This window comes from Octopus bimaculoides, chromosome 12, assembly GCF_046866305.1.
Source record: "Octopus bimaculoides isolate indiv1 chromosome 12, ASM4686630v1, whole genome shotgun sequence".
NCBI lineage: Eukaryota > Metazoa > Mollusca > Cephalopoda > Octopoda > Octopodidae > Octopus > Octopus bimaculoides.
The window spans coordinates 17255771-17272715 of NC_142939.1; the positions used below are offsets into that span (position 1 = coordinate 17255771).

The 16945-nt window shown below is 35.7% G+C and overlaps 1 protein-coding gene across 2 annotated transcripts in view; it reads right to left on the minus strand.

The window, feature by feature from the left end:
* Nucleotides 1-239: 239 nt before the first annotated feature.
* The window catches only part of LOC106870840 (uncharacterized), a 67049-nt gene continuing 50343 nt past the window's right edge, over nt 240-16945 (minus strand). The window contains exons 5-7 of one of the 2 annotated variants that reach the window (XM_089360848.1): nt 7688-7741; nt 1609-1800; nt 240-591 (exon numbers count right to left, since the gene is read on the minus strand). In XM_089360848.1, the coding sequence (XP_089216974.1) occupies nt 1610-1800; nt 7688-7741 (245 nt within the window). In that variant the 3' untranslated portion in view covers nt 240-591; nt 1609. The remainder of the gene's footprint in view (nt 592-1608; nt 1801-7687; nt 7742-16945) is intronic. The other variant, XM_089360849.1, reaches the window with a different exon arrangement.

Here is a 16945-nt window from a genome sequence, read left to right on the forward strand (position 1 = left end):
CAAATAGAGACTGTTAGAGTTAGTACCAGATTAAGAAAAACAAAAAAAAAATACTGGGGTCGACTAAACCTTTCAAAGCAGTGCCCCAGCATGGCCGCACTCTAATGATAGAAATTTTCAATAGAATGAGACAGAATGCAAAAAGAAGGAAATGCTAGAATTTCAAAAACCTTCCTTTTTTTTTTAATATAATGTGGCATTATAGTTCCCTTTTTTTTTTGCTTAGTTCTGAGAAAATATTTTATTTTTTTTATTTTATTTTTTCATATTACATTTTTATTATGTCAACTTAGAAAAAAATTACAATATAAACAATATCAAATTAACAGTTATAACTGTTTGATATCACTTTGTTCTTAGAAAGAGAAAAGAAATGATTTTTCTTGTTTTAACATTTTGTATTTTTTTTTCAATTTCTGTTTTTTAAAATTAAAAAAAAAATTCAGAGGTTTTTTTTTTTGGTCTTTTTTGGGGAGGGGGGGCCTTTTTTCTGCAAGTCACAGTTTGCATTTTACTTTTCTTTTCCTATGTTAACTTCTCTGGATATTTCTCACTTTTGTATTCAGAAAAAAGATAGCATTTTGCAGAACACTGAAACAAAATAAAAGGAGAAATAAAATCAGTTGGTTAAATCAGGCCTGAAATATATACAACAAACACACAAAAAAAACAGTTTCTGATTTTGGTACAAGGACACAAAGACGCAATCAATTTGAATCATCTGCCATAGTTGATTAGCAATTACATCTTACAAACAGTGGAAAGGGGTTGACTGGTGTATACATTTTATTCATTGCTATATATACATACATATATATATATATATATATATATATACACACACATATATATATATACGACGGGCTTCTTTCAGTTTCCGTCTACCAAATCCACTCACAAGGCTTTGGTCGGCCCGAGGCTATAGTAGAAGACACTTGCCCAAGGTGCCACGCAGTGGGAATGAACCCGGAACCATGTGGTTGGTAAGCAAGCTACTTACCACACAGCCACTCCTGCGCCTACAATTTGGAAAATTTTTTTCTAACTTTTAAAACGGATAACAGTTTCATGCCATCAAGCAGTGATTCTGAATTTGAGGGCTTTTGAAAGAAAGATATGGAGAAATCAAGCAAATGTAAGCTTGTTTGAAGTGATCACTGCAGGGAAACAAACCATTATACAGAAAGTAAACAAACCGAGAAAAAAGATAGCTTGTGGTTTACCTGTATTTACTGGTAGTTAGAGTCACTTTGAGACAAAAGTTATGCAATAGAATTGATTAAGAACCTTTTCTTCAATTGTATTCCAAAAATCACATATGTCGATAAATAAAACAGTTACAGTTGTTTAATGAAACCAGTCTAAATTTATGATTAGTTTAGTATTTAATTGAAAATCATAAGGGGTGTGTTTTACTTAGAAATATAGTAACGAAAGGGTTAAGCTGGTGTTTGGAACATATTTTAATAGGAAATTTTGATGGAATTTAGATAATTTCAAAACAGGAAATTTCTATCATAGCAAGTTATACTAGAAATTTCTATCTTGAGCAAGTTATACTAGAACGGTTAATAACAAATAAAAAAATGAAATCTGCAGACAACTTACTCTACAGGAATATGCCACTGGCACTGGTAGGATGTGAACCAGGAGGGCTGTTCATCAAATATGGATAATTCTGAGGATCATAGTTCAGAGGTTCAGTCGATATAGACAAGACAGCTTCGAAGGATTCTAGGATGCTTAGTTCATTGCTGGAAGCTTGATGTTGGTTTGATGATTGAGTATTCCTTTCCGATTCTGAAGAAACAAAATACAAATTTGGTAACACAGGAATTACCAGAATCAATTTGTAAAATAAAAAGGAACAAAGACTCCATGCTATTAGATGCAATATCACTAAAAACAGATTTTAGTGCTTCAAATTCATCACGCATAAATATGTACACACACACACACACACACACACATAAACATTGCATGTGTTTGCACACACAATACACCGTATCAACATCATCATCATCATCATTTAATGAATGTTTTCCATGCTGGCATGAGTTGGACAGTTTTACCAGAGCTGGCAAAGAGGAGAACTGCAATATGTTCCAGCCTGATTTGGCTTGGTTTCTATGGCTGGATGCCCTTCCTAATGTCAACCATTTTGCAGGGTGCTGGGTGCTTTTAACATGGCACAGACACGAGCACTTTTACATGGTGCCAGTAGGAGTACTTTTTATGTGTATATATGTATAAGAAATATATATATATATACACATATATATTTATGCACACACACACATGCAAATGTACTCACATATACACACAGTATTTTACATCCAATATTCTATGCCTGGAGGAGCAAGATATATTTTTTTTATATTTCTTTGTACTTTTGTTTGGCTTTTGTTTTTTCTTTTTGTATTCACAACTGATGCCCCTTTTTCCTCTCCATCTACAAACTACAAACTACTCACCATGGAATCTATTATAATGTCATTCAGATAAACTGGGATAAAGTGATGTACTTTAATCAGCACTCACTCATTCATTATTATTTATGTGGTCCAGTACCTTGACTTTATTTCCATTAATTTTATAAGAGGGGGTGCATAGGGGCTTGGGGTGGGGTGGGGGTGGAATTCAAACACTGTCTTCTTACAGTACAAACTTTTCGAGACAATGCCTCTTCACAAGCCGCAGAATCTTACATCCTACATAGGTGCAGGAGTGGCTGTGTGGTAAGTAGACTGCTTCCCAACCACATAGTTCTGGGTTCAGTTCAACTGCGTCACACCTTGGGCAAGTGTCTTCTACTATAGCCTCAGGCCGACCAAAGCCTTGTGAGTGGATTTGGTAAACAGAAACTGAAAGAAGCCCGTCGTATATATGTATGTGTGTGTGTTTGTGTGTCTATGATTGTCCCCCCAACATCGCTTGACAACCGATAGTGGTGTGTTTACGTCCCCATAACTAATTATATGCATGTGTCTATAAGAAACTATGATACAATATTGGCAAATAAACTCATTATATACAATGATATTTTAATAAAATTTAGATAATTTTATATTTGACTGATTTTTACTTGTACTTATCAGTAATTAGAATAGATTTTTAGGGAAAATTCCAAAATAGTTTTATTTAATTACCCTTTGTTATGTTCAAAACATCACATAAATATATTGATTGTTGAAAAAAAAGTTAGAGCCATTTCACAAAACCAATTTACAATCACAATTATTTTAGAATGCAAAAGAAAACACATAAGTGCAAACCTGGATTTGGAAAGAAAAAGAATTTCTGTTCAAATAAACAACATACTCTACATCATGCATTGAGTACTCTTTCATTTGATTAATAAACTGGAATATTTTATGTAAGTATATGTACACATCCTTACATATACGTACATATATATACATACAATAGACAGATAGAGATGAATATGGGAATGTCAAATAACATAGAAATAAATTCTTGATTTATTGAAATTAAACTCTGCTTCAAAAGAAGGTAAAACAATTGCTCGGTGGCAACTGGAACAAATCCCCAAAAAGAGGGGATAAATCTCAAGAATTCTCAAAAATCTGACATGCCAACCATTTCATGTTCAGATTGCTTTGTCAAGTGCAATGTTTATTCATTGACATTGCTTTGAATTCATCATGCATTACACACACACACACAATCATACAATCCTGCATTATATTGTAGCTTTGAGAAGCCAGACCTAGTTGATTTGAAGATGAAACAAGTAAAATATCTGAGTCAGATATGGCCAGTTTAAATGCTCAGGAATTAAGGATTTTCTGGACACAAAGAAGGGGACAGCTTTCAACACGATATGTATGTGTGCGCACGCATTATATATGCATATGTATGCATACGTGTGTTTGTGTGCGTGCATGTACATGTGTATACTTTAACAACCAATTATCTCTCCCTCTCCACTGAAGCAATTCTGTTTCATGTCCATTCCTCATTCTTAACTCCCATATTTTCCATAGACTGTCCTTTCTGTGCTGCCAGTCATCACTCCCTCTATGCTGAGGAGCTTCCTATCAATTTCAACCCTCCACACACCCACACACACTACCATCGACCGCTCTCTTGTCTGCCATTAACTCCACCTGCTCCTATATAATTCTTACCACCTCCATACTTATCTCTATCCATCTCTCATCCCACCCCCAAACTCTTGCAATCCAAGTTATTGCACTTCTGGCTCCATTGTGTTGGTTGCTCTTGTTTTGTCTTATTTAGTTGCTGATGAGTCAGCAAATGATTAACAACCAAAACTCTACAAAATGATACTCAATCACCATGTCTGTCCACTTATCCATTTTATTTCTATTCTGCCTATGAGAGAAACAACACATTTCTTAAAAGCTTTAACATTGCTGATGTTAAGATTATAAAACTGTTGAGACACAAAGTAAACAAAAACAAAAGACAATTCAAAGCAAGTAAACTTCAGAGACTCAGTTAACTGGCAACAGTCCAGATACATGTTTCTAAAACACTTGAAGTCTCATTAGTTATTAATGATTAGCAAAATTATATTTGGGTTAAGCAAGCAGGAGATGATTTAAATCTGAAAAATCTATTCCTAATTAGCACAAAAAAAAGTAAGTACATACAAATATGCAATTTTATGTGTATGTAGGCACATATATGTTCAAGTGATGGAAGAGGGAGGGACAGCCTGGAAATTATAATAGTTCACAAGTAAAAAAAAAATGGAAAATAAAAGAATTTAGTGTTAGAGACAGATTTTAGTATAATTAAATTTATTCATGTTCTTACATGGCCATGTGTGTGTGTGTGTGTCTCTCTCTCTCTCTCTCTCTCTCTCTCTCAGCAAAGCATGTATTTCTAAAGCCTCATCAGATAGAAGCTTTGTGAATGCAAGCTTTGCTGAAACACTGTGGCCATGTAAGAAAATGAACTGAATCTAAATATATTAATCAAATAATACAGACACAAAAACATACATATACATATCCATATCACAAGAGAAACACTGTTGTTTTCAAAACTACCAAACTGCAAAATAATAATAATAATAATAATAATAATAATAATAATAATAATAATAATAGAAAAATGCATACAGCAAGCATTACTACATTATAAATCAGTTCTATATATACAATAACTTTTAAACAAAGGTAATTAAACCAATTAGTAGTAAGTAGTAGTTGTTTCATAGCCCTATTGAGTGACAAGGCCACAACTGAAGGCCTGGTAGTGATATGCACGACACATACACTGAAATGATTTCCTGTTGTCTTTTCTAGGACAGAAGGAGTGTTTGAACTTAGAACTGTAACTTAATGACACATACTCAGCAAATTTGTCTGAGAAATTAACCATCACAAATGGTACACAAATATATATGCATACATATGTGTAGTGCACACATTCGGATTACTTTCTCAAATACAATATTCATTCACAATGTTTTAAATTAATCATGCATTATCTCATGGCTTCAAGATTTCAATGATATGATTGTTTTTATTTTCACTCTGACATTGTAGGGTAAATGTGAGAGGTCAGATCTTGCCAGCTTCAGCATAGATAGAATATTTCGGCTGAATGTCGCCAGTTTAAATGCTAAAGAGCTAATTCTTTTCTCTATCATTTATTTACAATCCTTAACTTTCAGTTTTAAAATCAATTCATGAATTTTTTGCTGAATTTTTGCAATTTGTTTTCGGTGATTTTTCTTATGAAACCTTAACGTATATAGTTGGCTGCTTTGAATTCAGTTTATCTGTAGATTTCATAATGAAAACAATGCAAAAGGTCAGTGGAAACTATTTTTCGTGCGTGACGTTTGTACATCCGTGTCTGTTACAAATTGCGTTTAACTTATTACTATCTCTTTCCATTGTCTTATTGTTGTGTATCTGCTTTCGTCCATTTGCTTTTTTATTATTATTCTTATTATTACGTCATAAGTTTTCAACCATACATACACAAACATTAATTTTAGTGTAAATGACTAATCTACATTAATTAAAAAGAACTAAATTTTTTTTCTGCCATTAAGCCAGTTTTCACAATAATCTGACCGTGAGTAAACAGCATTATAAGCATTTGAATAAACACATTTTCAGATATTTTCTGCTTGGTCATTAAAGGACTGAACTTTGGACTCGGCAAATTTTCAACAGGATCATACTCACTACTCGAAACTTCCCATTAAAAGCGATTTTCTTTAACCCTTTCATTACTAACCCGGCTGAAACCGGCTCTGGCTCTGTAGTACAAATGTCTAGGTTTCATAAGTCTTGAATTAAAATCTTCCACCAAACTTTAGTCAAAATTTAGGTTTCTAACATTAGCTAAATGATAACTAAGTTATTTTACTAAATTCTTTGTTATATTTAAAATAATTAAAAGAAACACAGAGCATCTCAAAATAAATATAGTAACGAAAGGGTTAATACTCTTTTGTGGAACAGTCTGTTTACAGATGCAGATGGTTTATTTTAAAATAAATATTTCAGTTGATCAATCGGTGGAACTACTTTCACTTTGCATCACAGAATAAGTAGCTGAGCAAATTCCACAAACACTTTAACCCTTTACCTTGAAGTAGATATAGCATGCAACTGCTGCCGTTATTTTTATAGCTCCAATTTACTCAGAATCAAGCAGACTTATAGCAAAAGGTATTCCAGCTATGATCCCACACTCCACCAAACAGTATATAACTATCTCACCCCTTTTTGCGGCAGTACAATGTAATTTAAAAACATTTAGCTGTTGTTTCTAGCAAGCTAAGCTAAGCAACTATGTAGAGGTTCCATCATTGGCTTGAAATGACATCTCGGATTACAAATACAGCTAACCCAACTAGATTCCACAGCTTCTATCTATTTGGTGTTTCACTTACAAATTTTAGATCAACTTGACATTAGAGTAGAAACACTTGCTCAAGGTATTGCATTGTGGAGTCCCATTTAATACACACATACACACACAATTTCAACCAACACAGGCATGGCTGTGTGATTAACAAGCTTACTTTGTAACCATGTTTCCAGGTTCAGTCCCACTATGTAGCACTCTGGGCAAGTGTTTTCTACTATAGCCCTGGGCCAACCAAAGCCTTACGAGTGGTTTTCGAAGACAGAAACAGTACAAAAAATCATCATGTGTCTGTGTGTGTGTGTTTGAACAGTGACATCTGTTAAGCATTTCCTGTCAAAAAATGTCAGGTAGTTCTGCACTTTCAAAGACAAGTGGAATGTAAACACCCTGACTTCAAAAACTGGGAAGGGTTAGCAACAGGAAGGGCATCCGGCTGTAAAACAATGCCTCGATAATTTACTCACCTAACCTATGCTGGCATGGAAAAATGGACATCAAGAAAAAAAAAAAAAAGAATTAAGTAAATGACCCTTAACAGAAAGCGGTGCATTAAAGAAATTTCTGCAATGGTTTTTTTACCTTTGGTTCACTAAAAGAATTAATAAGCTAATTCTAAAGAAAATATTTGCATTATTAATAAGCAAAAAAAAAAAAGAAAACAACAAAGAAAAGGCAAGCTGTTAAAAGCAATTATATTGTGGTCTTGTGGACGGGGATGATGGACATATTGGAACTTAAAGAAGAAGAAAAAATACATTTAGAAAAAAAAAATAAAGGGCAAGGAGATTCAAACTGGAGTCACCTAGGGGCATGGAAGTATCAGGGTCTTCAGAACTGTGGCGTTCCGGTTCAATGTCTAAAAATAGAAAAAGGGGATTAATTAATTCATAGATTTCATGCTTAAATTATTTTTTTTTTTTTTAATGGAGGTTCAAAGTTATAGATTCCATAACATTATAATGAAGTTGGTTAAGTTGAGCTTTTGAAATCAATAAGAATGGTGATTTGGTGTGGACCTTGGTGGAAAAAAAAAAAAAGAGCAGTGAAAGAAGATTCCAGAATCTCATTAAATCTCATCCAATTTGATTTTGTGTATATTCACAGTGTTGCCGTAAAGATTAGAATTTAAGTCGAAAACAATATGCAGGAAGTAAGCAGACTACAAGAGGTTAGGTTTCTTTCCATATCCTCTCTTCAGATCTGCTCTATTTGGCATAAGCCATGTCATATTTGAAGGTGCGTATCCCAGTGGTAAGGGTGTTGCACTCAGAATCACAAGATCATGGTTTCGATTCCTCGATCAGGCGATGCATTGGGGTCTTAAGCACAGCACTTCCTTTTACAATGCTCCAGTCCACCCAGCTATAAATAGATAACTCTGTGAGACTGGCACCCCGTTCAATAAGTATTTTATGATCTCAATCACTTACATGCCTTTCAAACAGGTGATCAGTTCCTAAGAGCTGCAGTAGTCGAAATTGTAATTACTTTTTCACTGTGTAATTTAGATGTACAGATTCCAATAAAGATTGTTACTTGGAGAAAACGGTGACGGCTAGACAAATCTCAATGGAATGTACTATACATCTAACAATGATTAGTTACTAGATCATGAAAAACCAGGAGTACCAGTGCTCAACTTTAGTTCCTGCAGCATTAAACGAACAAGAGATCAATCTCTTGGACATAGCACTGACCTATCACAACAAGCAATTCCTGCAGAAGGTAACAGTATAAAACACTGTAAGCTAACAGAGCAAGATGGATTTGGCCCCTAAGAGTTAAGTGTTCAGACCATGAATATGATGCAACATCACTGACAGCATACAAACATTGGCCTCTCTATGAAGTACCTCATTATCATATATCATACCACAGCTGTTGGGAGGTGCAATGGCCCAGTGGTTAGGGCAGTGGACTCATGGTCATAGGATTGCGGTTTCAATTCCCAGACCGGGCATTTTGAGTGTTTATTGAGCGAAAACACCTAAAGCTCCACGAGGCTCCACCAGGGTATGGTGGCGAACCCTGCTGTACTCTTCCGCCACAACTTTCTCTCACTCTTACTTCCTGTTTCTGTTGTGCCTGTAATTCAAAGGGTCAGCCTTGTCACGCTGTGTCACGCTGAATATCCCCAAGAACTACGTTATGGGTACACGTGTCTGTGGAGTTCTCAGCCACTTGCACGTTAATTTCACGAGCAGGCTGTTCTGTTGATCTGATCAACTGGATGGAACTCTCAACGTCGTAAGCGACGGAGTGCCAACAACCACAGCTGTCCATATTTAGTTAGTCTTCAGCAAGTTCCTTATTTATTTATAACTAGATACTTTACTTAGTGTTTAATTAAAACATCTAACATCATTTAGATTTTTAAAAACTCTCAGCTGTTAGGTTATACAACTGGAGAAAGTCATTTGCTTAGTTTTTATGTTGGATTCATCACCGACACTTTCTTTTTTGTAGAGGAGAGTTGACAATAGTTAGACTAAGACTAGCTTTGCAAAAAATATCAAGAAAAATTGAAGATTAAATGACTATTAACATATATTCAAGAGACACTAATAGGTTGGATATCAGAATTGGATTTATGATAAAAGTTTCTGGGTTCAATCCCAACCCATGGATTTGTTTGCATGTAAAAGTGTGATATATTAAGAGGACTAGGGGTAATACCAGTGCTAACCAAAGGGATTCAGTTCTTCAATTTTCAATAAATGTCCCAAGAGTTCACTTCTAGCCCCAAACGTCGAGAAAAACAGGAATTCATAGAGTAGACTTATATTTTTTTTACTTGTTTCAGTCAATAGACTACGGCCATGCTGGGGCACCACCTTGAAGGACTTATAGCCAACTGAATCAACCCCAGCACTAATTTACTTTTTTTCAAGCCTGGTATTTATTCTATCAATCGCTTTTGTCGAACTGCTGTGTTACGGTGACATAAACACATCAACACCGATTGTCAAGTGATGGTGGGGGACAAACACAAACAAAAAGAAAGAAACACACACAAATTCACACACACGACGGGCTTCTTTCAGTTTTCATTTACCAAATCCACTCACAAAGCTTTGGTCAGCATGAGGCTACAGAAGACACTTGCCCAGGTTACCACACAGTGGGACTGAACCCCAAACCATGTGGGTGGGAAGCAAGCTTCTTACCACACAGCCACGCCTGCACCTTTATTACAATCTTTATCATTTTACTGCATAAAAATCTCAGCTAACCTAAACAATAATAATGTTATCAATCACTAAGTTCAGTGACCCATTCGTTACGACTTACTAATTAAAAACAGCCAAACTGCAATCTAATCTTGTTTTGTAAAGTCTTGTATACAAGCAGTGAGTGTCATAGAATATTTGATACGATCCAAATAAAGTCAACACCGCAAAAGTTTTCATTGCTCTATTGTAATTATTTCAACTGCTCTGCTAATGTTGAAAACAGAATGAATTTCATAACATCTTTTCTCCACCAGGTGAAGACATCATGTAAATTAATTATTGGCAAGGCCACAGTATTTCATTTTACAATCATAATATGCTATAAAGTACATGACAGGCTTATACATCAACATTGCACTAATGTGTCTTACTGTGTGTTAGCAGGGCAATATTTTCACTGTGTGGTAGCAGGGCAATATTTTCAGTGTGGTAGCAGGGCAATATTTTCACTGTGTGTTAGCAGGGCAATATTTTCACTGTGTTAACAGGGCAATATTTTCACTTGACAGATTCTCTATGAAATTTAGAGCCACTTATGACGTTATGAAACATTGCAACTTACAGTGCTGGCTCTGAAGTCTATAGAAAATCTATAGAGAGCAACTTAAAGATATCCTATAACCATCAACGATTGACTATTTATTGTACAAATGCATCAAATAAATAGCATAAATATGTATATATATATATGTATATATATATATATATATATATATATATATATATATATATATATATATATATAAGTAATTATTTGGACTTTGGCTGTATATTTAGTAGCATGCCACTGCAATAAATAACTGCAACACAACTAGCTGTGCAATACCCCACCCGTAAGGAACAGATGCAGCATGGGTTGAAACAATTGTTGTGCTTAATAAAGATTCTTGCTAACTCCAATTTACCGTTTCCCTCATTCATTATATATATATATATATATACACACATATACATATATACACACACACACACATACATATATATATACATATATATATATGTATATATATATATATGTATATATATATATATATATATATATATATGTATATATATATATATATATATATATGTATATATATATATATATATGTATATATATATATATATATGTATATATATATATGTATATATATATATATATATGTATATATATATATATATATATGTATATATATATATATATATGTATATATATATATATATATATATATGTATATATATATATATATATATATGTATATATATATATATATATGTATATATATATATATGTATATATATATGTATATATATATATATGTATATATATATACTTCCGGTTTCGTAGTGTTAAGACGTGTTTTTCCCTGTCTCTCGAAGCAACCAACAGGTATCTTTCCATATCGAAGATAAATATTCGCTGAAGCCGACACAAAACTCGGTACCTGTTTGTTTAATGACGGTCCTGCATTATAACCGTTGAAAAAGAAAGTAAATAGTATATATACAACGCACGTTAATGTGAGCGAACCAAAGCGAACAACCATCTTCGAAGAAACCACGCACGTGGTGAGAGGTTATACAGATAGAAATCTGAGCTAAGTTTTATTCTCTATCTCTAAGTTTTATTAATATTCTATTCTCTCTCCAAAAACAATTTACGACAAAATAATTTATTTCACTAGTTTGTTAACATACCGTAATTTGTCTCACAGAATAGTTTTGTTTTTGTTTATTTACGATAAAATTTACTTACGATAAAATCGTTTCTTCTTAGTTTATTTACATACTAAGTTTGCTTGTTAACATACTGTAACTTCTCTCATAGAATAGTTTTGTTTATTTACGATTAAATTTATTTACGATAAAATCGTTCTTCTTAGTTTATTTAAAGTATTAAAAGTTTTCACTCATTTTCCCTTATAGTCACCTCGTTTTAACACTCTTAATCGAAATCTCTATTCTACTCTTATCCCATCTTCTCTCCCTCACTTTTTCTCTCTTAGTTTCTCTATTTCTCACCCTCTCTCTCTGTTCTCCGTGATATATATATTTCTCGTTTTTAATTTTTCGTTTTCCTTCTCATTTTCATTTTGTCTTGTTTGTTTCTCTCTCTCGAGTTATCCTCTCTCCCTCATATATACATACATACATATATGTATATATACATATATATATATATGTATGTATATATATATATGTATATATTTTTTTAATATTTTTTTATTTTATTTTCATTATTCGTTTCATTCGTTTCATTTTGTTTGTTTCTCTCTTGAGTTATCTTCTCTCTCTCTCTCTCTCATACATCTCTATTCCTATCACATCCACTCTCTCTCTCTATCTATCTCGTACTCTGTACGCACTCTCTACTCGCTCTACTTCGTATTCTCCCTTCTCCCTCCCCTCTTTATACTCTTCTTTCTTTCTAGTACTATTCCTATATTCTTTAAGATAACCCCTCTCTCTCAAATATCGTGCACCATGGATACCAGAGGACGAGACTTTGTACAGCGCCAAGTTGAGGCCAACAAGAAGATGAAGATGCGCCGAAACTGGCAGCTGGAAGAAGTTCGTCTTCTTATACACGCATGGAACTTGGCCAAAGGATCACCAGCAAACGATCTAATAGCCGAAAGCCTGGATAGGTACAATTTCCACAGGTCAATGGCCCAAATTGATCGAAAGAAACTGGAGCTCATTCGCTCCTACGAGCTCGTGAAACCGCACCTTGACCTCCTAGAAGGCATTATGAGAGACACGGACACAAAAATGGACAGTGAAGACCCTGCACACTGTGCTCAGGCTCAGGAGGACCAGACGAATCACCAAGACAAGGCAGATGCCACCAGTGCTGTAGCCACTGATGAGGGATGCAATGACCATGGTGAATACAGTCAACGCTGCACCACAAACGACAAAGACAGGAGAACAGACAAGAAGACGGTAAACACAAACAGGCTTCAAGCCCAAACACGTCACACAGAGAAAAAGAAAAAGAAACAGATCTGTAAATTCTACCTAAATGGTACCTGCTGGCACGGGGAAAAGGGACAAAACTGCAAATTTGCCCATCCCAAACACCACCAGCTAAACAAGGTAGATAACCACTTACAACAAAATAAGCGGGGAGCGCAGAAAAGGGAGACCAGAAAGCTTAAATCTATGTACACATAATCCACCAAATACCAACAGGACTCACAAAGAGAGAAGTCCGTATATTCCTTCTGCTCCCAAAAAAAGGCTATATGCAGAGGCTGTACGAACTGCAGTAGCTGAGCAGCAAGCTTTTTTAAGCTTGGCCCAGAAAATGGTACAACAGTTAACGTGGATGCAGAGGGTACAGAGTCAACGCCACACGAACCATTGTCCAAGACCACCACAGATGATGGATCAGGATGGCCACCGCTAACACCAGGAACCCCTGCACAGATATCACACCCATATTCCTACTGAATATCCGGGGCCTATTACGAACAGGCGGCAAAGACAAGTTCCTATACTTGAAAGACCTAGTAACATGCAATCAAGCAATATGCATGGTGCTTACCGAAACGCATCTAACACCTAATATAGCAGATGCGGAGATAAATATACCAGAGTATGCCGTACTCCGAACAGACAGAAGGGATAGAAGTCATGGGGGAGTTGCAATGTACATCCGAGAAGATGTCACACCCCTACTACTACTATCACACTCAAACTCAGTATGTGATACTTTAATAGTACACATAAAACAAATTGATGTAGTTGTATGCTCAACATACCGTCCACCAAATACCGCAAAGCAGGAAGGTAAATTTGAGGACAGCCTCAGACGCATAGAAAAGGTCCTGACAAATCTGGACCAACACATCAATATACTTTTCCTAGGCGACTTTAACCTCCCAAATGTTAAATGGCCTGAAGGTCACATCCTCTCTGGGATGTCACTGCATGAACAAAGCCAGGCAAAATCATTGCTAGAACTATCCAACATGCTGTTCATGGAACAAGTGATACTCCAACCAACCAGGGGAAGCAATATTTTAGATCTCTGCTTCACAAACAATGTGAGCCTAATCCATAATGTGAAAATAACGCCCACGTCTCTCTCAGATCATAACATTATAGAATTAACTATGTATGGTCCTAGACAACCCACTGACACCCACCCCACCAGGAGGACTCAAGCAATATCCAACCTGAATTTCCACGGGGCGGACTGGAAGTCAATTCGCAGAGAGATTCGAAATCAAAACTGGCATGACAGCCTTTCTATACAAGACAATGACCTCAAACTAAGTCATTTTATGTCAACCATACAAGACATATGCACCAAATACGTGCCATATAGAAAGACCAGCAAACATGCCAATAGAATTCCTAGAGACAGGAAAATCCTTATGAGACACAGAACAAAGGTCTCAAACCAGTTAAATAGAGAACTGGAGGATAGGAAAAGGGCTAAATTAAAGCTAACACTGTTAGAAATAGAAAACAAAATTAAACTCTCCCATGAAAAGGAGAGAGCAGAGAAGGAAAAGAGAGCAGTAGAAAGCATAAAAACAAACCCCAAGGCTTTCTATAGATTTGCAAAGGAGACTGCTACGGTGCAGTATAAGATAGGACCCCTGTACCTGCCTAATGGCTCACTGACTGCAGATCCCACATGGATAAGTGAAGTGCTCAGTACACAATTCAAGAGTGTCTTCACCTCTCCTCTGAGTCACATGCAGATAAAGAACCCAGCTGATTTCTTTGACAATAGCACTCAGCAGAAGGGGACTGCATCCATTACCTACATCGACATTGAAGAGGAAGATGTGATAGCTGCCATAAATGAAATGAGCTTAAATTCGGCAACTGGCCCCGATGGTTTCCCAGCTGTCCTCTTAAAGTCGTGTAAACAAGAATTAGCAGGACCACTCCGGATACTCTTCCAGAGTTTCCTTGCAAATGGTAAACTTCCCAAAAAGCTGAAGGAAGGCACCATATGTCCTATCCATAAAGGTGGAAGCAGAGCAGAGGCTGGAAACTACAGGCCCATCTCTCTGACTTCACATATTAGCAAAGTCATGGAACGAATTGTCAGAAGGAGATTGATTGCGTTCCTAGAAGAAAATGACTTGCTGAATGAGACCCAGCATGGTTTCCGTCCAGGTAAAAGCTGCCTCACGCAGCTCTTGCAGCATTATGACTGGGTCCTGAAGCAGCTACTTGACCATTCAAATGTTGATGTGATATATCTCGACTTTGCAAAAGCCTTTGACAAAGTTGATCATGGCTTGATATGTCACAAGCTGCGAAACCTTGGCATAGCTGGTAAATTAGGAGAGTGGCTGCATGACTTCCTGAATGGTAGAAGTCAGACAGTTGCAGCCAATGGAGAACTATCTAGGGAAACAGAAATATTGAGCGGTGTTCCACAGGGAACTGTTCTGGGGCCACTACTGTTCATAGTGGCCCTTCTGGACATGCCCACGGTCACGCGGAGAGCCACTGTCACTAGCTATGCTGATGACACAAAGATATCTCAGGCAATAAAGAATCCTGATGATATTGTAAGCCTGCAGAATGACCTAAATGCAATATATGAGTGGGCAGAGCAAAATAATATGCAGTTCAATGCAAAAAAATTTCAAGTACTGCGCTACAAGACCACAAGTACCTCCCAACTGGCATACACAGGGCCTGGAGGTACTGCAATCCCAGAACAACAAACAGTTAGAGATCTGGGCATCAACATGTGTAGTGATGCATCATTTCACATGCACATTATCAAGTTGACAGCAAGGTGCAGACAACTGGCGGGGTGGATACTGAGGACTTTCCGTACAAGGGATCAAAAAGTCATGTTGATTCTGTGGAAGACATTTGTTCTGAGCCGCCTAGACTATTGCTCTCAGTTGTGGTCACCACACAGTGTTAAGCGGACAGCAGAACTCGAGGCAATTCAGCGGCACTATACAAAAAAGATCGCCACAGTCCAACAGATGAACTACAGGGAGCGACTGAAGGCACTAGGTCTCTACTCCCTGGAGCGCAGGCGGGAGAGATATGTAATAATATACATATGGAAAATACTGGAAGGACTGGTGCCAAACTTTGGTATCAAGTACTACAGGAATGCCCGCACGGGTCGCCACTGCATGGTGCCAAAGGTACCGTCCACTGCATCTCACATAAGAACGAGATACTGCAGCAGCCTCGGTTTCAGAGGACCTCAGCTCTTCAATGCCCTGCCAAAACATTTGAGAGACATGCAAGACATGGATGCGGAGGTCTTCAAGACAAAACTTGACGCTTTCCTCTCCACGATACTAGACGAACCAATGGCTCGTAATGAGACGCAGTTTAGGGCAGCTGTGTCAAATTCTCTTATACACCAGATGTGCCATCAAAACTCTTGATTGGACCATGTCAGGTGGGGGAGAAGAGCCATGCAAAGAACGTGAAAATCACGGTGGTGCACCAGCATGACCGCAGCCACTTGGCTGAAACACATAAATAAATAAATAAATAAAAAAATAAAAAATATATGTATATATATATATATATATATATATGTATATATATATATATGTATATATATATGTATATATATATATATGTATATATATATATATATATATATGTATATATATATATATATATATGTATATATATATATATATATATATATGTATATATATATATATATATATATATATGTATATATATATATATGTATATATATATATATATATTATATATATATATATATATATATATATATATAATATATATATATATATATATATATATATATATATATATATATATATATAGTATATATATATATATATATATATATATATATATAT